At 44.6% G+C, this 20,309-nt stretch overlaps 1 protein-coding gene across 6 annotated transcripts in view; it reads left to right on the top strand.

The window, feature by feature from the left end:
- DDAH1 (dimethylarginine dimethylaminohydrolase 1) overlaps window positions 1-20,309 on the top strand; it is a 112,623-nt gene that overhangs the window by 22,855 nt on the left and 69,459 nt on the right. For 3 of the 6 annotated variants that reach the window (XR_012043391.1, XM_072867483.1, XM_072867482.1), the window contains exon 1: window positions 17,016-17,379. The exons of 1 other annotated variant lie outside the window; for it this stretch is intronic. Coding sequence is in view for 3 of the 5 variants with exons in the window: in XM_072867483.1 (XP_072723584.1) it covers window positions 17,074-17,379 (306 nt within the window). In the remaining 2 variants the exon portion in view is untranslated. Of the gene's footprint in view, window positions 1-17,015; window positions 17,380-20,309 lie in introns of those variants that run through there. 2 more of the 6 variants (XM_072867481.1, XM_072867485.1) reach the window with 2 other exon arrangements.

Below are 20,309 nucleotides of genomic sequence, written 5' to 3'. Positions count from 1 at the left end.
CATTACTGAGGCAATACACGTCTTGCAGTACTCTAGCCAGAGCTGCCCGATGGTGTGGCTTGCACGGACGCTGAGCACCCTTCCCGCACTGCCTCGCTCTCCTTCCTTCTGCTGGTGCTTCTTCCCCCATTTTCCATCTTCACGACAGTTTGTCTCATAAATGCACTCGGGCGTCACCGGCACAGCTCCTCACTACTGCTCCGATACCAGAGGAGAAAACAGGCTCTGTAATTACTATCTTTGATACCTTGTTTTTCAAGACATTAACTGCAAATAAAATAACACATTACAGCCACTTACCAACAGAAATTCCTTCAAGCAAGTTAAAAGAAGATCTTAGCTCATTGGAGTACAATTTGAAGCTTAGGAAAATGTCAGCTGTAAGCCTTTGCACTCTTTTGTATAAAATAAGTCTGGGTCTAGTTTCCAAAAATTACTTTAAATACATATTAAATACATATTTCACTAGAGATAGGCCTTTTTATAACCTGCATAGGTTACGAGAGCAAACTTTAACAAGCTCTCAAATGTAGAAACCGTGACAAGAGCTCTGGTGCCTTTTTGGATGTAGAAACAGGGTAGCAGTGTGGTGTGAGGCATTTCAGTATTTAGATATCTGCAATAGAAATCCAGTAGCCCAAATATTTCAAATGTGGATAATTTCTTGTTTCATTTGCCATCTTCACATGCTCACTTGAAGGCTTCCAGCTTTGGCTTTTTAAGTTGGTCCAAGGTCAGTCAGCTGAAATGGTACATACTGCTAATCACACTCTGCAGAATTAAGTGGGCATAGGAATAGCGTCGTTCCTAATCAGCGTGAGTAAACATTTATCAAATACTAGAAACAAAGATTGCCAAATCCATTAATTTTCATACTATTTGGAAATAGAAATGGCCTTCCCTTTGGTAAATTGGCAGTGCCCAGGAATTTGCTAGGTGCTTTAATGGAAATTCTCTTATAGGAGATGGCACAAGTTTCCTGGCCAGAGAGCTTAATAATCCAAATTTAAGCAAGACCAAGAGCTGAGCGTTTCCGACAGAAGTGGGGATGGAGAGCAGGGGCCAGAGCCACAGACAGCAGTTTTGGGGCCTGGGCACCGGCTCTGGATAGGGATGGTGGTGGCTGCCATCTGAGCAGGGCAGCGGGGGGAAGTGTTTTGCTACTCCTCAGGCTTCCCACGTGTGCGGGGACCCATCCCGTCCCCCCAGCCAGCTCCTTCGGCAGCCCGGCCTGCGAGTGCTCAGGAGAAGGGTTAAGTTGTATCGCAATGCGACATAACTTCTTGAGAAGCTAATGCAAATAACCAAGCATTACTTTGCATTGTGAGCAGGCTGGCAAGAATGAGTTTGAGGAGGGATTTAAAAGAAAAAGACGTGGTAAGCTGAGCAGAATTAGCAAAACATTTCCTTATGGAGAGGTGGTGGAGAAGAAAGAGAAGAAAACATCAGTCTGGGTGAGCCTGAAAGGAGCACCAGGAATGTGTATATAAGAGATGGTATGAGAGTCTGATGAGACCAGGGCTGGATTTTCAAAGGAGGAGCAAGGAGTAGAACTGCAGATGGTAAAAACATTATATATATATATATATATACATACACTGAGGCCAGAGGGACCTAGGGCAGCTCCCACTGGCTTTGGGCTTGCTCTGAGAAGCCCAAACCTGATGCAGGAGCATGAAGAGCTACGGTTTTGAGGGATCCCAGAGTCAGGCGACTTCGAAAGCAACATTATAAGCCAGCAGGGTGGGGTGGCCAAGTGCCAGGGTGGCAGAAGGGACACCGTGCTGCAGTCATGACCAGGTCGGCCCGGACTTCTCACTAGAGTTGTAGAAAAAGAAGTATCGGAGCCTAGACACATTTTGGGAGGACAGAAGGGGTAAGGAAATGGAGGAGTTGAAAGTTACCCAACTCCGAGGGCTTGAGTGGAAGGAGAGGTGGTGAGACCGCGGCCACGAATGGGGCGGGAGGAAGAGGGTAGGAGGAATGTGAGGATTCAGTCCATCGTACATGAGTGCTCTGCGCAGCTCAGCATTGCCTGCCTGCTCTCACTCCTGCCATCTCCTGGAAACCCTCCAGGACACGGACATCTCCGTGGCAATCGGCACTGAGCTGCACCCTTGCTGGCGCTGGCCGGGGGGGACGAGGCCCTTAGGATGCGGCTGCCCCAGGGCTGGCGGCCGCTGCTGCTGCGGCCAGAGCACGGTGCGAGGGGCTGGGGACAGCTGCTCCCCGCTACCGCTCACGTGAGCTTAGCGGACTTTGGTTTCTGTCTGCCAACCTATAGCCTTCCATCAGCTCCAAATCCGGTCATAAATTTTACAATATATTATGGCTCTCATACAGAAGCAACCCCATGCCACTCTTTCCACATATTTCTAACTTATTTACATAAAAATAACTTTACAGTGAGTGCTGGGGTTCAGGCACATGTGTAAGGGAATTGGTCTCATCGAAATGGATGCACACAAGACCCAGCTGTGAAGGTGCTGCATCATTTAGAATAGACATCCACTCTATTTAATAGGAGACAATCCCATGCACACCAGGCACCATGCTCTCAGCTCTTTGTCAGAGTACGCTGGATGCTCAAAAGTTATGATTACTCAACAGAAAATAATGCAACAATTTCTAAGCAGCTCTTGATTCTGGGTTGGGTGAAGGAAGCTCATTTACATTTAAATACCCTTAAGCCCCTGAAAGAGTTTGAATTTTTCATTATGTTTGGAAAATAGCTTGTGCTTCTTTTCTATGTCTGAAATGTTATTCTCTTATTTACAACTGGCCCTTGTCGTTTCACTGCAAGGCTTCTCATTCATGAGCTGATCCTTTGCGTGTCGCTGCTTCTTTCCTAAGCTGGCCTCCTGTTTCAGAGTCTACATATTCTCATAGTCAGCTGTGTCCGGCATTTCTGTAAATTCCTTCACCGAGCTATGGTATGTGAAAAACATCACAGATTTTCCTAGACCTTTCCAAGACCTTCTTATCTCCATCACTTTTTCCTGTTTTGGTACTGCTTGTTGTAGACTGCAGAGTAGCAGTTTATGGGTGGAGTGTTTATCATGGTGGGTCATTTGTGGTACTTTACTTAAAACTGGTGTTTGGGTTTGCCAGGATGATTCTGTGTTAACAGGTTTTTATTATGAAAAGCATAGGTGACCTTTAAAGTCCAAAGGCCGTGTTTATGAATGACTCAGCCTGCTCTCAGTGCAGCTGAAGATTACAGTACGCAAACAAAAGCCAAAGCATACTTCTCCCATGTAACTTTTTGAGAAAGCAGTATTTGCCTCTGGCATTCACCGAGGGAGCTTTCCCTTTGTGTGCAAGAGGAAAATGGGGCAGGCTACAATAAAAGGCATTGTTGGTCCCAGCATGCAAAGAATGATGATCCAAGAACCGAAATAATAGAAAAGTGTCGGGAGGGAATTTAGTTCACAAACATGTCAGGATAGCTTCAGGCTTACTCAAGTTTTGATTCAAGCTTCTCATTCTTCTTAAATTCTTTCCAGGCCAAAATGGATTAAATAGTTGCTAATCTTCAATCATCCAGCATTTCCCTGGGATCAGTGTTTGAGGATGGCCTCGCCGTGCCGCCGGTTCAGCCACCAGTTCCTTAATGACAGTAAACCTCAGGGAATCACAGAGTATGTACTCTTGTGCTGTGATTAAGATCTGCCTCTTCAAATTCCATCATTAAGGTCTCTGCAAGAGGGGCCTTCTTGCTTTGTGTCCTGGAGAGTATCTGTCATGATACTCAGCAAGTATGACCAAGTAATGCAGCTGACATGTGCATAACAGGTTATAAGCTATCAGTTTTATGGAGCTGGTTTCCAGACCAGAATATTGCCTGACAGCTATGCTGACAAATCACTGCAAATAGGAGAAGAAAACTGGTCTTGCTGTGACATACCTAGACAGATACTGCCAGCCCTGGACTTTAATAAAGAAAAAAAATTAAAATTAAAAATTGTGTCTTCTTTCTTCTGTTGCTAGTCCCATTGGGATGTTGTCCAATTGAACTGACAACAAAACAAGAATAATAATAATAAAATATTCCCACATATATTTTTTTTCCCTAAAACTTTTTTTTAAATAAAGTCTCTTAAAAAGTTCAGAACATGACTTTTTTCCCCTCTTCCTACTATAAGGTATCCCTACTGAAAACCTAGGAGCTAATGCCAGGCAAGAATTTGCGGTGGCAGCTAAACGTAAAAACTATGTAATTTACATCCTGTGGCCCTATCAAATATAATTACAAACCATGTTCACAGCGCTGCAAATTACACAGCACTTCACCAGTGTGGGAGATGGCACATTGCCTATTGTGATAGATGATCCCACACCTAGAATTGACTGGCAGCTTTTATAAAATAGCGAGGCATCCCTTTTGTGCCTGGCTGATGAAGGACAGATGGTCTTTTTCTCCTTCAAGGAGAATTCCCATCAGGCTTTATTTGCAATAGCTTATGTGCATATGAATTATTTGTATTAAAAGAGAATGAATATGGTATTTATTGGCAAACTATAATGCATTGAGATGAAGTGAAATTTTTAGCTATTTCTTGCGTCAACAGTATTATTGGCTGTTCAATATTTTTTCTTCCTCTGATAATGGAGATAATTTTCATTAGCTCTAAGGCACCCTTGTGCTTCTCTGGCAGTGTAAATTCATTTATACCTGCCTTTAAGGCCTTTCTGCCCTTCTAGAGCAGTGTAGCAGAGGCTGAGGATAAATGAGAATCAAAGTGCTATTAAAGGGACCAAAAAAAAAAGCACAACACAAGTTAATACTCTTTAATGTTCATAATACTCTTTTTAACCTTCCTCTTCCTTAGAAGTTCACATATATTGGAAGGTTATGGATGGCTCAAGGGGAATGACGGATTCCCTCTTACCCTTTCTTTTCTCCCTTGATGTATCCCATGGCTTATTTGTTCTTTGGTGAATATAGTTGAACCCTGTTCAGCTAATCTTGTGGCTTAATTAAGATAATCTAACCATTTTGTTCAAACACAAGGTGATTGATACAGCACGATGTCTTGGGCATTGTGGTCTTGAGCTGCTGGGCTAACTGGGATGCTATTTTACCTTTGTCTTTTTAGAGCTTTTTAGAGCCCTTGCTCTTGGCTCCACAGGTACTTAATGGGTTTTCCCACTGTAATTCATAAGAAAGTGATAATCATGATGATGAAATAAGAGGCCTGAGCTTTTAGTGGCTTTTCTCTTCAGTATGTTTTGCACAGCTTCACTAATTGCATTAGATGCAGACCTGAATTATTGAAGGCTTCTGAAAAAACATATTTTGGTCAAGGACAATTAGGAGAAGTTCCTGGAAACTGTTTGCACTGCTCAAGCTCAGCTGTCCATTAGTTACTTTTATTTGTACAGCACCAAAAATGTGCCAGCAAAATAAAAATAAAGTTCTATGAGAAATTTTTGCTATATTTTTCCTTACAAGGGAAGTAGAATCTGCTCTTTTCTCTTAGAATCCAGACCTGCCTCGGTTCACAAAGGATGGATGAACACTATAATGACAAAATACATAAAAGAGAGGGCTTCATTTCCAGGAGAATCAGACAAGTCCATGGACATCGAAATGAAACCGCTCTCCGCTCCATTTTGAATGCTCTCAGTGGTGTGTGCAGCTAATGGCGTGCCTGCCTAGAAAGCCCGTTACCTGCTCATGCAGGCGAGCATTCAAAGGCGGCAGCGGCGGGTGCTCTGCATGCACGATCCCACGTGCAGTTAGTTAGCTTTGCATCTCAGCACGGCCCATGCTGCTTCTCACTGTCTGTAAATGCTGCTCCAAACGCGGCTGGCAGTGCAGAGCCTGAGCAGCGAGAGTGATGGCTGGTGAGGATGCGGGGAAATTCAGTGTGAGTAAAAGAAACAAGTGGCCAATGAACAAGTAGGCAGGAGGGCAAATCTTGATGGAAAATGCCCTGGGCAGGGGAGGGTGGGCTGCAAAATCAATGGAGGTGAAAAACACTGAAAATGGAGTGGAAGAGGGAAGACTGCCTGGAAGGGTCTTGTGAAAATCCCTGTGTGGCACAGGGGCTGGTGGCCATCACGGAGCATCCATGGGGCTTTGGGAGGATCGCTTACTGGTGGAGCCAGGTGCAAGCAAGGATTTTGGTGGGGTTTTTTTTGTAAAAAAGAAACGTCAGTGCTAGCAACAGCAGCAGGCTTGACTGTAATGAGCTTAATGAATGTGGCGCAAGGGATGTTTCAGGTAGAAGGAGAAATGTGGGATTTCTTGTGTGTGTAATTAGGACACTTGGCAGCTGGGTAAGCTTTAATTGCCATCCAAAGCTCCTGATCTTGCCAAAGAATGAAGAGAGTGAAGAGAGCTATTGATTTCCATCTGGGCAAACAATTTACTTCTTAGTGCTCATCAGCCTGATGTGTATCTTCATTCCCTGTCACTGCTGTGTTCAAGCTAAAGCTGCTTTCATCAGCAGATTTCAGGTGGGGGTTCAGTTGAATATGTGGCTAGAATTGCAAGGCATTAATGGTAAATACTGCCTTACTTACCACGCTGTCAGTGCACAATGTGCTGTTAGTTTTGGAAAATCTCCACATCTCTAGGTCCTTATATAAAGCGTCTCTTTGCTGTAGTGTCCAGTTGCCTCCCAAAAATAAAATGGGCACAGAAGGAGCCTTCTTCTCTCTCTCTGCTCAACAGGAGCAAGGCAATGTTTATTTTATATGATGCATGTTTGTTTATAAATGTGGTGTTACTGAGCAGAGGACTAGATCAAAGAAGTGGATTTTGCATTTCACTTTGAAGACACAGATGTCCATAGTCAACATGATCTCTTTTGGGAGCTGCTTCCAAATTTTGTGGGCTAAATGCCACATTTTTGCCCTGTTGTTGACAGTTTCATTGTTCCAGGGGCACAGAGCTGGTGCAGGTCATGATCTTGAAACAGAGACACAATGAGAAAACTCACAGGCAGACACAAAGTGTAGCAATTTAATTAGAAAAAAAAAATTAAGTGGTATTTTGGGGGAAAAGGTGGAGAAGAGAGAAAGAGGAGGTAGAATTACCTTTGCAAAGCTATCAAAAAACCAGACTTGCTGCAATTTACAATATGTAAATAGCATCATTAGGCACAAACAGGTTTTTGTACAACTAATCAATCTAAAATTGTGCACGTAATGGAGATTGGTGTGCCTGTGCAGGGTAGACATGTGGGTATGGTTTTCTGAAATTAAAAAAATAAAGGTTAGAATAATGAATTCCCCTCTGTTGAGGAATGGATAATTAGTCAAATGGTAATATTCAGCAGATGCAAGTTATTCACGTAGGAAATTCCATCATATAGTGCCCCAGGGGCACTGGACACTGTACAGTAAAAATAATCATGTTCAACAGTAAAAATTGTTAGATGTACCCAATTCTAGCAAGATTCTTTGTACACCAAATGGGAAGAAACATAAACGCATACAGGGCTAGTTTTCCTTTTGCTCATGTTTTGATCTGGAGTGACTTTACTGGAATGACTCTGCACTGACAGCAGCGATAGGGTGGAATCAGCCTCCAGATATCTAAATATTGAGTAAGTGTGGTAACGTTAAGTGATGGCTTATAAATTAAAATTAAAGCAGTACTTGACTAATGTCTAAAACGTAATCATCTAAAAGTAATATTGTCTAATAAGTTTTATATTTTAAAAGTGGCTTTTTCTGACTTACCAGGAAAGAAATGCCTAACATGGATTAATATGGTAATTGACTAGTCATATCTTGATTTTTTTGTTTGTTTTCCTTTAAGAAAGATTTAACTGGATACAGTAGGAAAAAAAAAATTCCTAATTCAAACAGGCTCTCTTGGAAACAGTGATTTATTTCCCATTGACTTTAATAACTAATCCCATTAAAATAGCCTGTAGTGGAAAGCAAACCATATATGTGGACAAGATAGTAGAGATAAAAAAGGCAAGTTTTACACTCATACTTGCCAAATTTAAAATAGAAAAATGATGCATTTTCTGTTGGTTGGTTAGATCTTGAATTCCATCTTGTGCTATTAGAGTATTTTTAAATCATGATGTCATTGCTGCGTTACTTTTGTGTATGTGTATATATATCTCCCTTTCTAATCAGGAGATGACAATATATGCAACAAAAGTCATCTGGTACCTGAGACAGCTGTTAAAATACAAGAGTTATTGATATATCCCCTTTGTTATTCTGTGTTGGATTATAGCCTCATTTTATAGGCAGAGGAGTTCTACTGTTTGTAACAAAATACTTCCCACATGACACTGTCCTGTCATCTTCACTGTTTCTGGAGGGATTTTGAGAAATGACTCATGGTGTGGTGTGCCCTACTTAGGATACTTCAGATGTTGCTTTTTCCAAGGTGCTTCCCCAAGCCTTTGACTTCCAGGTCTTAAAAGAAGAGTACCCATAAGTGGAAGTGCCTGAAACCGTTAGTTATCTTTAAAAATATGTCTTTCTCTTGTGAAAAATAAATAAAAGAATGCTTTTCCCTCTGCTGTTAAAAAAGTTCTTTTAAATTACTTGTAACTGAAAGGAATAAATAAGTATATAGTTCCATTCCTGCCATTAATGCATATGTTAAATTGAGCAGATGATTATACTTTAGATCTATCTATCCTGTAAAACTACGACCATAATAATGAAATAATTATATTTTTTCTAGATGCACAATAAAATTTCTTCCATCCCCACTTACTGTGCTCATTACCATATGGTATTTCTTCTCTGATCCTGAATGGAATCAGAATATGAGCATTTTGAGGCACTAGTCTATATGTATTTATAGCAGTAAGGAGTAGAACTGCCAAAATGCATGAAATATACTTTTCTGTTACCGCTTTCAGAGAAATCAATATGAGGGCTATCTGCTTTCAGTGCTGATTTTGTCTGTGCAGTTATATTGTGAAAGGCATAACTGGTCCTCTTCACTTGATTTCACAAACACATTTCAAACAGAACTGAATTTATGTGGTCAGCAAAGCTATTGGCAAGCATATTCACTATGTGAACTGACTTCTCCTAGCAGTTTATTAAGACAACATTCATTCCTTTCAAATAATGTGGCTGGCAGTGTTTGTATGTCTACCTAAAATGAAAGCGGTTGGATTTCCACAAAATATTAAGTTACTATCAAATGTAGAAGGATAGAGATTTTGAAATACCAACAGATCAGACAGAAGCGTGAGCATCAGTGCAGAATATCTGCAGCACACAGCAAATAGTAATTTACAGGTCATCACAAGTCCTCAGGATTTCGGGAAAAAAATTGTAACCATCAGTTGCAAGACAACACAAGAAAAGGTGAATGAGATCTTTTACTGGTGTAACTAGGCATAGTTCCCTGGAGCTGAATACAGATGGGTGATTTCCATAGAACTAAATGGGACGAGCTGATTTTTGGTAGAAATCCTGCTAATCAAGAGAAAGGATAGGAGGGTTTGTACTATGTGTAGAAGGTTGCTGTTGTTTTTAACAGCAGTAGTTCAGTTGGATCTACCTTTTTGCTCTTTGTGTTTGGAATATGCTGAGGTGCAAATCTTCCTTTTGAGTTGTGGCAAACTGTGGGAGAATTCAGATGGACCCTGTGAAACCTGAGCAGTGGGCTAACAGCAACTTCATGAAGGTCAACAAGGAGAACTGCAGAGATTTGCAAATGGGTGGATCTGTACAAAATAGGAACCAACCAACCAGGACCCCTGCTGAAAAGGATCTGAGGGTTACTGTGGGCTCCAGGTTCACAGTCTGCAACTATGCAAACAGTACTAGGCTGCACTAGGAGGATCATGGCCAGCAAACTGGGAGAAATTATCCCCCTCTGCTTGATACTGGGGAGGCTATATCTGGAATACGGTGCCCAGTCTGGGGCTCCCTGGTCCAGAGAGAGATTGAGAAACTGGAGATTGCCCTGCAGAGGACTACCAACGCAATTAGGGGTCTGAAGCACGTGGCATGGAAAGAGACATTTAGGGAGCCAGGCTTGTTTGGTTTGGAAAAGAGAAGTTTAAGAAGGAACTGGTGGCAACCTGTGGGTACTTGAAAGGCAGTTACAACGGAGACAAATTTTTCTCAATAGATGCAGAGGATAAATAAGGCAGAAGTTGCGCCTTGAGAGGTTCGAATTGGACATTAGGAAAAGCTTTTGTACTACAAGGGTACATGATTCTAACATTGAATACACAGAGATAGGCTCTGATCTTCTTATTGACATTCGGAAAACAGACCTTGAAGTCCCATAGATGCTTCAGCTCAGCATTCCCTCAGAATCAAATGTTAGGTGGTATCAAGGGTGCCTCATCTGCTGATTTATCTGCAGAAGGCAGTGCCCCCTGTGCTGCCTCGGGTCCCTGTCACGTGCAGTGGCACTACTTGTCAGGGAATTTGTGGGGAGTAGGAGTTCTGTCCCTTTCTGAACTGCACCTTAACTGCTCCATTTCTCCATTCTTTTTCAGCTGGTGAGTTAGAGGCATCCAGAAACCTCTTGGTTAAGTGGTAAGGAACAGCACAAGTTTAAACGGGACAAACTGATCACCGGCTGCCTCCTCAAGCCTTCCAACCGGTGTCACTCCCTCTGTACTACCTGCTTCCTATGGAAGCACCTACACGCTGCTCCCCTATGGAGAGGCAAACAGCTATCGAACATTTCCCTTTGAAGAAGAAAAGATCATTTCACGTCTATTCTGTGATGAATTACAGCAAGAGTTATTGCCACCAGCCTGGATACAATAATACTGAAGCTAATCTGTGTATCTTTTCATGTTTTATAGCTTAACTCTGACACTTAGGACAGCATATTAATAAACTCAGTAAAAAAGCCTGTTGGAAACCTTTCCCTTTCTTAGCTTAATTTGTGATGTATTAATCTGTCTGTTTGTCTCTAGCACTAATCTTAGTGCCAAGGAAGCTGGCAACAGAACTGCTTGCCCTTTGCAGGCACACAAGGGAAACCACAAAGTTGTTGACTTGTGTGCATACATATACATATATAGATGTGTATCTCTCTCTCTCTCTCTCCATATTCTCTTTCTTGTGGATACAAAAGCTAATTCCACCTTAACAAGTTTCATGTAAATATACAGTTTCATAGTTGCATTTGCAAGTTATTGACCAAGTCAACACCAAAAATGCACCAAGCATTTACAAATCAAAGCAAAAGATGCCTAAGTGATAAGAAAGGCTGGGAATTCATTCTCAGGCAGCTGGCTCCTGGAAGGAATGGGAAATGCAAACTAAGAAAAGCAAGAAATGCTACAGCCAAATGTCACTGCATCTTACTGCTGAGCTTGCAAGGGCTTTTCAGGCAATGAAAGGGAAGGACAGCCTGCCACACCTGCAGGGTGCTGCCAACTGGTCAGCTGGCTCCATAGAAAAGGGAAATGGAGACTTAGGATAAACATTAAAAAGCAACTCAAGTTACATTGCAAAGGACTTGGATCCTTTAGAAAATATTAACCTGCATCAATCAGCATTTTTAAGCTTTTGCTTTTTTAGGGAATAAAAGTATAGTTTTGGTGGAAGACTTGAAGGGGAGAAAAAAACCCAGCATGTGCATTATTCCTCTTGTATCAGTGCAGCCCAGTTTAGCAGCCGTGATTTACCGAAGACTTTAGGGCCCTCAGGCAGCCTATTTGTGCTGCCCATGGGGGCACCGGCAGCATCTCACAGCAGCTGGTTTTGGATTCGTGAGACCCACTGAACAATAGCTGTGTAAGTGCGAATGGCATGAGCCACCCCCGCCTTCTACTCCTGGAGCTGATGCTTTCTTGCCAAGCTGATAAAATAGCATACTTTTATTAAAAATGCTGTCTGATAGCAGGAAAACTCTTATTGTCTAATTTTCCCAGGGGAGCCACAACAAGAACAATTTACAAAGCATTTACCCTAGCCCTGTCTCCTCTTTCTCTCCTGGCTGGTGTAGTATTTCTGGCATACTTCTGGGAAGTATGTCCATCAGGGAAACAAATGGTGTCTTTCTATTCTTTTCTGTATGAGAAATGTCAACTATTGTAATTCAGCATAAATTTCCGCAGAGTACTAATCTCATTTTTTTAGTTGTGGACATCTGAACCTGTGGTACCTAACTGATGCTTTTTTTTTAATTCAACAAGTGACTTTTCCCCTGCAGAGGAAGAAGTGCAGAAGTGGATGTAAGGCGTGGTGAAGGTGAGGAGATAGGAGCACAGGAGGTAAATAGTCAGGGTCCTGCATGTCTCTCCCCAGTGATCTGTTTGCTCAGCCAAGTGAATCCAAAAGTTGATCCTGGTTGTACTAGTGCAACCTATTGTAACAAAACACGTGGGAAGACTATAAATGTGAGGAATGCCCTGCGCCTCTGCGTGTTGTCCAGGCTCCTTGGTGCCATGTGTCATGGCAACAATGCTGCCAAAGCTGGGCTTTAAAGAATCACCCTTTGACAGCTTTGTCTCCCAACAACTGTGTAGCTGTCAGCTCATGGGAATTCCTCCTTCTCCGGAGGATGCGAAATGCCAGCTGAGAAAACGCCCAGTTCATTATCCCATAGCAGACAAAACAAATATTGTGTTTCCCCTGAACCAGCTATATATAGAATTAATCTGACCCTGGTAAGACTCTGTGAGATAGCTTGGGTTCAACTCAGGCAAGGGAAAATGCTGTTCCCCAAAAGGATTTCTCTACAGGCTGGCAGATGCACTGTTGATTTAAGCCATCCAGAAGGGGTTGGTCTCCTCTTCCAGGAGTGATCTGTTACATAAAGAATAGATGGCGAGCTAAATCTGTTCAGTATTTGGAAAATGCAAAAACACTCGGGAGCTTGTCCATGCAGTGGGGTGAAGTTAAGTGACGTGACTTGTTGCCTAATGTCTTTAGCTCCTCTAAATGAGGAGCACAGACACTTAATTATTTAGTAAAAATACTGCTTCACTGAATCACTGTGGTTTTTTGTATTACAGTACTAGAATAGAAATTGAAAACTTCTGTCAACTATCTGGGTGAAAACCCCTTTGAGTCACTTTTCATGTATCTAAAGTATGATTAAAGTAACATTTTTCTCTTCTGTGGCTGTGAGTAAGACCTGATCCTGTAACCTTTACTAAGAGAATGATCCATTGATCGTAATGGGAGCTTTTCCTGCAGAGCAGTATTTGCTTCTATTAATAATGGCATTTGGCTGTGCAGTAGTTGCACAGTTTTCTATTGAGGTGAAGAAATCATTCAAATTTGTATTCCTTTTAAAAAGTGAAACTCAGTGTCTCTCCATCTTTCTGGTGCAGATTCCCATCGCCATAGTGGGACTTGCTGGTGACTGAATGGCTCTGTTGCTGTCTTGTCCTGGCTTTTCACTGTCTCAAGTTTCAAGTAGCATTTCATTAATAGTGTGAGAGAAGTCCATTAAGGCTTTAGAGCCAGCAGTGTTGTTCTAGCATCTGCAAGCGATGGTGTGCTCAAACTTTGCAGCCATCTAGCATGCCCAAGCAATCAGCCCATGTGGTATGCGCTTGTATTCGGTGGTGATTCAAATTCTCCTTTGTCATGTCACACAAACTGTTCAACAGCAGTGACCAGCCATGACCTTCAGTCACCTAGTGGTGCACATAGAGGTTGTGCATTTGTTATTGGGGCATCAGACTGATCATTACATAGCTGTTTTCACTAAAATTATCCATCATTTTCAGTGTAAAAATTATAACAGAATCATAGGACTGGAAGGGACCTCTTCTCATCCATCCTTCTTCCCCAGCTCTGTCTTTCTGCTCCTGGCAGATATTTCTTTATTATTCTTAATAAGATTCTTCTTAAGATACAAGATTCTTCTTAAAAACACCTGTTATGGAGGCTGCACATTCTTCCCAGGCAATCTTTTTCTCTGCTCCTTGTTAGAAAGTTTTCCCTACTTTTCCTTGCAATAATTTAAGTCCATTGCTTGCCTTCTACCTTGTGGAAATTATTCCCTTCATCTTTGTGGCAGCTTTTTACATAGCTGCAGACTGTTCTCAAGTCATGGCTGTAAAAAAAAAAAATCTTATCGATATGCTGCTGGTGATTTTGTCAAATGGATGAAATTTCACTCTGTATATTGATGACTTTTCTGTCATAACTTTTAAACCATATTTCCTTTTTCAATATATGTTCCTTTCTCCTGAAAGTGAATGCGCTATTCACATATGCTTCCTCAAGTACATTTTGCAAAGCAATTTTCTTCTCACTGTCACTGCCAGCAGATGACTCTGTGTAGTGTCAGTCACAAAACACCTGGATTTGCATCTTTTTCTGTATTTTCTGTATGAAGCATTTTCTCATTTCTAAATACAGCTTCCTATGACAGTGCTTAAGCGGTCTGCAGTCCATCTTCTGTTGCAAGCATGGTTTTCATCGTTCCGCATTAATTCCGTAGTGTGACACAGCTTTTTTCTTTGCTGGGGAGCGGCTTTGCTCTTTTACACTAGTTGCTCCAGCAGGACAAAATTACAGGAAAATACTGAGTATAGAGCAAGGTAGACTGTAAACACTATGTTGATGACTGTAACTGACCCATTTTGTATTACTGCATATGATGAATTTTAACATCACTCCCACAAGACTGTGTGAATACATTCCATTATGTAATGTTAATTTGTGAGTAAACTGATATTTTGTTAATCTTATTATAAATATGCACAATTTTGTTCTGGCTGCACTTGTTCCTAGATTGTTAATGATGCCTTTCTGTTCAACATAAATAATAGAACAATCACAATCAGCAAACAGATCTTCATTTGTATTTAAACTGCACCGTTTTATACATGTATGGAAATACAGATGTACAGATGACTTTTTTTTTACTGTAGTTGTCACTTCTGTAATCTTGTCTAAATAGCTAGCATTTTGTATTTCCAAAACACATTGTATTTGTAGCATACCACTGTCTCATACCAGTGCATCTCATAAAGAGATCTTCCTTCCTCCAGCCTCGTCTCCCATAATACAGGAAGGTATTGAGAAGCTGTCAGAAGTGATACCTGGCCAGCTCCCAGGGAGCAGCTGTGGCTACCCGAGGTCAGCCTGGGCCAGTGACAACGCCTCTGGGGCAAACCTCACTGTCCTAGCATATCATGTGCGTACGGGATGACTGTGTGGCATCACCTCATATCTCATATTCCTGTAATCTCAGTGAGATCTAAAAATTGTCATCGCTTATAAATTCATGAGGTATTTATGGATGTCAAAAAAATCTGTATTGACTAGAACTTTCCGATCCGTTGGCTGCAAGAACAACTATTTGCAATACCTTTTCAGATAGGAACCCTGGCAATTTTTTAAATTACAGAAGGATAGTAGCACTTTTTCTTCTGGCTAAAAGTCATGCTAACAAAAAGCAAACCAAAGCGTGCCAATGGCCGTATCCCAAATCTGTAATGAGTAAAAATAGGCTTTAACAACTGTGGAAGGATCACACATTATACCAGAGACAGTATAATACCATTTGTAGTGGTTTCTCAAGAGTTTGAAATGTCCCACATGATAACGACTCAATTACCTGTCCATTTGTTTTAAGGAGAATAATATTTGCACATTATTCAGTGAATGACAGTTATTCAAATAACTGCACCTATGCACGTTAAGTAAAGGCAGCCTTTACCGGATATTTGGAGAACGTGTGGAAAATGCAGATGAAAATCGAGTCAGCTGCCATTTTGGAAACACACTTCGATATTTCCTTCATGCTATTCATTAACCATATTGCCAAATGCTGAACATGTGCTAATGTCCGTGACAGCGTGGCCAAGGCAGCTGCCCGGGTTTTGTCCGAGCACCAAAGAGGGAACACGGAGCTGTGCGCTGGTGAGGTCCCCTCGGCGACCAGAGGGACACTTGAAAGAGCCTTGCCAGTAAAAGAAGAGCTGGAAGGAAAATTCGTATTCCTCCTCTCTTCCTGTCTGCTCCGGTGAGGAGAGACCTCGGAGGTACCTGGGAGGGCGGCAGCAGGAGCAGCGCAACCAGGGCTGGTGCTGTGGACATCTCCCATGGTGCGAGGTCTGGCCCAAAGCCTCATTCGCCTCCTGTCTGGAAGCCAGAGGTGTGCGCTGGAAAGGGCTGGCCCTCGTCTGGGGTAACCTCAAGTCAGGATAAAACCTGAGGAAAATGAAAAGTGGGGAAGTAAGGGTTTCTTTTAGGGGAAGGGTGGAAAATGCTCGGTGTTTCAGTCCTTGAGGCAGAGGTGCAGCAAAACGCTGGTGTCCCTTCTATCCCACAGAGGTGGAAACTTTGACAGCGTAAAGGAGTGGAAGAAGGTGGACACGCTCTGCTGGTGAGTGGCCCTGTAGAAAGCCATGATGAGGGACGAAGTGGCTGGGCTTATTTCCTTTGGATTTGTATTGGGAACTGCCTTTGCCATGGGACATTCTTCCTCTGGCTGCACGGATAAACCGCCCGGCCTCTCTCTCAGCCGCCAGGGAAGCAGCAGGCGGCCGCAGAGGGCACGCAGGCAGCCGGCCCGATGCGCCCTCGAGCCAGAGGGGTAGGCGGCCTTCCCCCCTGCCCATGCTGAGCCTGAACGAGCACAGAAATGCAGGGAGACGCAGGTGTTTGAATTCTGTCAGCGTAGTTGTGTGCTTACACGTAACTACGTGAAACTACTGTGTGAAACCACACTGCCCCTCAAACCACGTTGTGGTGCCGGAGCCCCAAGGCAGGCACAGGCAGGCACAGGCAGCCCCAACGCCCTGGCGAGGGGCAAGGCCTGGGGCAAGCGCCGGGGCCGCCCCACGGAGGGTCAAGCCCCCACCGCCGCTCCCCGGCCGGGCCGCGCTGCCCCTGCGGGCATCGCCCCGGCGCCGGGGCGCGGCCGGGTCCCTCAGGGCTGAGCGGGTGGCGCCGCCGCTCCCGCCCGCCGCACAGGTAAGCGGCGCCCTGCGGGGGGCGGCCAATGGCGCGGCCCGGCCGCCGCCGCCAGCCAATGGGAGCGCGCTTGGCGGCGGCCCCATGGAAATGTGCCTGGTGGGGAGCCAATGGGGCGCGGCCGGGCCGCGGGCGGCGCTTTATCAGCTGCCAGGGCCGGCGGCGGCGGCTGTCCCTCCCTCCCTCCCGCGCGCCCCGCCGTCCCCGCCGCGCAGCATGGCCGGGCTGGGCGGCGGCCCCGCCGCCTTCGGGCGCTGCACGCACGCCGTGGTGCGGGCGCTGCCCGAGTCGCTGTGCCGGCAGGCGCTGCGCAGCGCGGCGGGCCCCGAGGTGGACTTCGCCCGCGCGGAGCGGGAGCACCAGCTGTACGTGGGCGTGCTGCGGGGCAAGCTGGGGCTGCAGGTGCTGGAGCTGCCGGCCGACGAGAGCCTCCCCGACTGCGTCTTCGTGGAGGACGCGGCCGTGGTCTGTGAGGAGACGGCGCTCCTCACCCGCCCGGGCGCGCCCAGCCGCAGGAAGGAGGTACGGTAGGGGCCGGGCCGGGGCCGTGGGGAGCGGTGCCCGCGCCGCCCAGGTGGGCTGGGGGCGGCCGCGCCGTCGGGCGTGTCCCGGGCCCGCCCCGGAGCCCTGGCGGGAGTGGGGTGGGCGGCGGCGGCAGCAGGGATCGCTCAGGGAGCAGCAGCCCTCCTCGTGGGACCGGCGCGGCGGGCCCCGGGCAGCGGCTCTTGGCCGGCCTCCTGCTGCCGCCCCGGCGGCTCCGGCTGGCAGCGCCCGCCGCCGCGGAGCCCGGCTGCGTTGGGGGTTTACGGGAGAGCGGTGTTGTCCTGCTCCTGAAAACAAGTGGACGGTGTAAACTATGACTCATCCTTTCTGGGGCGTGCGGGCTCCCTCTCCGTGCGAACTGGCCCAGCTCTGTCCTGCGGGATGCATCGCCAGTCGGTTGTGCAGGCTTGTGTCCGTGCTGCAGCACTGCTCAGCCCACACCCCGTTTTCATTGCATGTTCAACTTGAGCTCTCTTCCAGGCAGTGTGTTGCTGATTGATACCTACGGTAGTTGTACCCGCTGGCCTGTGCAAAAGAGCTGGTGTTTGTTTTGGTGTACTCGGTGTTAGCCTGAATGCCCTTGAACCTGATGTCGCCTTCCCTGTGCAGCCACTGCAGGCTCTGGGGGCTAGAGGTGCGTGGATGTACAGGGGATGCAGGCCATCTTGCTGAAGAGAGGTGTGAAGGATGCGCAGCTGCAGGAGCCTTACTTCAGATATTCTTAGGACTTTTTTAATACGCTCAGCCCATTCATAAACTAGTTCATCAGGCAGTGCATCTGTTGAAGTGCTACCCAGTTATCTCCTCAACGAGTTGTGAGTAGCAAATTAAGCAAACCTTACCCTGTTTGAAGCTGCAAAACTACTATGCTGACAACCTGCCTTCCCATAAGCATGCCTTAACATAACCCTCTTCCCATCTCTTCCAGTTCCCATCTTCTCTGTGGTACCATAGCTCGTCCAGTATTGATCCAGAAGCATGTACTGTTATGCCTGTGGGACAGGGCTGGGCCACTAGCTGTAGTATACCAGCAGCTGCTCTTGGCCATTGAGTGCAACGGATGAGTGTCTCCACTTGGTATTTTTTATACAGTGCCCTTCTGTTAGCAATAACAAAGTTTACTTGAATTTTGTCCAACAATGTAACAGCCTAAGATATTGCACAGATCTTGTACATGTGCACTTCCTTGTGTGTACCCATGTGTATTTACTCTTCAAAGCACATCTGAATGCTCTTAAAGGTGACAGCATCAGAGTAAAGTGTGTTTGCCACATGCTGCTCTCAGAAGCAGCTGTTTCTCAGCCAGAGTCCAAGTGAGTTTTCACTGGTCCTTCCTATGACTCACTGGTATGTAGCTATGTGACTCCCATTGCCATTTGCACAATTTCCCCTTTAGGAGCAATATCTCAGTTATTGCACTTAGTGCAAATTCAGTACTAAAGGGGAAATTGTACAAATTCATAAGTGTGCGTGGGGGGAATCAGATCTGGCTCAATATGTTTTTTTTCCCTTTTGAGGTCTCAAATTGTGCCAATGCACAGTGAATTACAAGAGACAAGGCAGCAGAGCTGAATGTGAGAGTGGCTGTAACTATTTGCTGTACCATTTGAGATGCCATAAGGAAATTCAAAAGCATGAAATGAGGAAGCAAAGGATGTGGGGTACTTTTTGCTCTCTACAAAGAAGCAGGTTAATTTCTCCTCCTCCTCCCTTTGGTGTCTCTAGTTGCTCTGGCTCAGCAAAGGTAGTGGACAAAGAAACATAACCCAAGGTTGCAGGAGTAATGGAGGAGAGTTAGTGATGTGTGAGGCAGAGAGAAGGGGTTTGCTGGACCCTTGAGCAAAACAGTGCTGGAAATGAGTACCTGACAGCATTAGCCCTCTCCTGGGGTTAAAAACAGCAAATTAAGCAATTTAGTTGTATCCTGGCTGTTATAAGTACCAGTCAGGTAAAGGAAAGCTTTTTTCTTTTAACAAAAACCCACAAGATGTCACATTTACTTTTGTAATCCTAAGTATGTTAAATTGTTTTAAACCATAATTAGATGTTATTTCCCAGCATCCACAAAAATTAAAAAGAATTGTGCTGCAGGGTATGCATATGGTAACAATTTATCATTGAATTACACAGTTTATTGTCAGTTTGAGAATAATACAAAATCTATTCTGTTTATATTCTGGGTTTTTTTGCTTGGCCCATGCCTGCTGGCCCTGAGACCAGGTTTCTTATTGATCAGCACTCCCTATTTTGCATGAAGTAGTAGTTCAGAAGTGATTGGAAGTAAAGGCTGAACATGGTAAATTTTTACTAGAAACAGCAGAACATATTTACTTCTTTCCATAGGTGACTTGTCCAGGCAGAGTCATGAATCAAGAGGAGAGAAAAAGCTTTGAAGCATAATTTGAACCTTATTAGTTTTCTTGAATGATGGAGCAATCCTTCCCTTGAGTTTTGTGTGAAGTAAAAATGAGAAAATAATTGAACAAACATCCTCCTAAAGCTATAATAATGCATGACACTGCAGTGTAGTGCTTGTCTGAGTGTGTAACTCTTAATTGTTTACAACAATTATTCCTCCTGGGAACATCATTACAGCAGTGCTTTGCAGAGAGGGGGAGAAGATGCTTGTTTCTGTGGGATGATGCTGGGCTGCTCCTGGTCCCTCTCCTGTCCAAGGCATCCCCTGGGGCAGCCTCCCCTCCCTGGCATGCTGACTGAGAGTCAGTTGTGTTCAGCTAGTGAGTCTGCTTTGTGTGAGGAGTTAGTGACCAGGATGTCATCTTGAAAACAATAAGATGGTCAAGGCTTTAGAAAGCAGAAATGTATACATGACTAGTTTGCCCAGAGCTCTGCATACTGTGGTGGAGGGCTTGGCATGTGCCTTGGACATCTTGGCAAACATCTATGAT

This window comes from Ciconia boyciana, chromosome 7, assembly GCF_034638445.1.
Source record: "Ciconia boyciana chromosome 7, ASM3463844v1, whole genome shotgun sequence".
In the NCBI taxonomy this organism is placed as follows: Eukaryota; Metazoa; Chordata; class Aves; order Ciconiiformes; family Ciconiidae; genus Ciconia; species Ciconia boyciana.
Note: the sequence above shows the minus strand (reverse complement) of the source record. Positions and strands in the feature narration are given on the sequence as shown.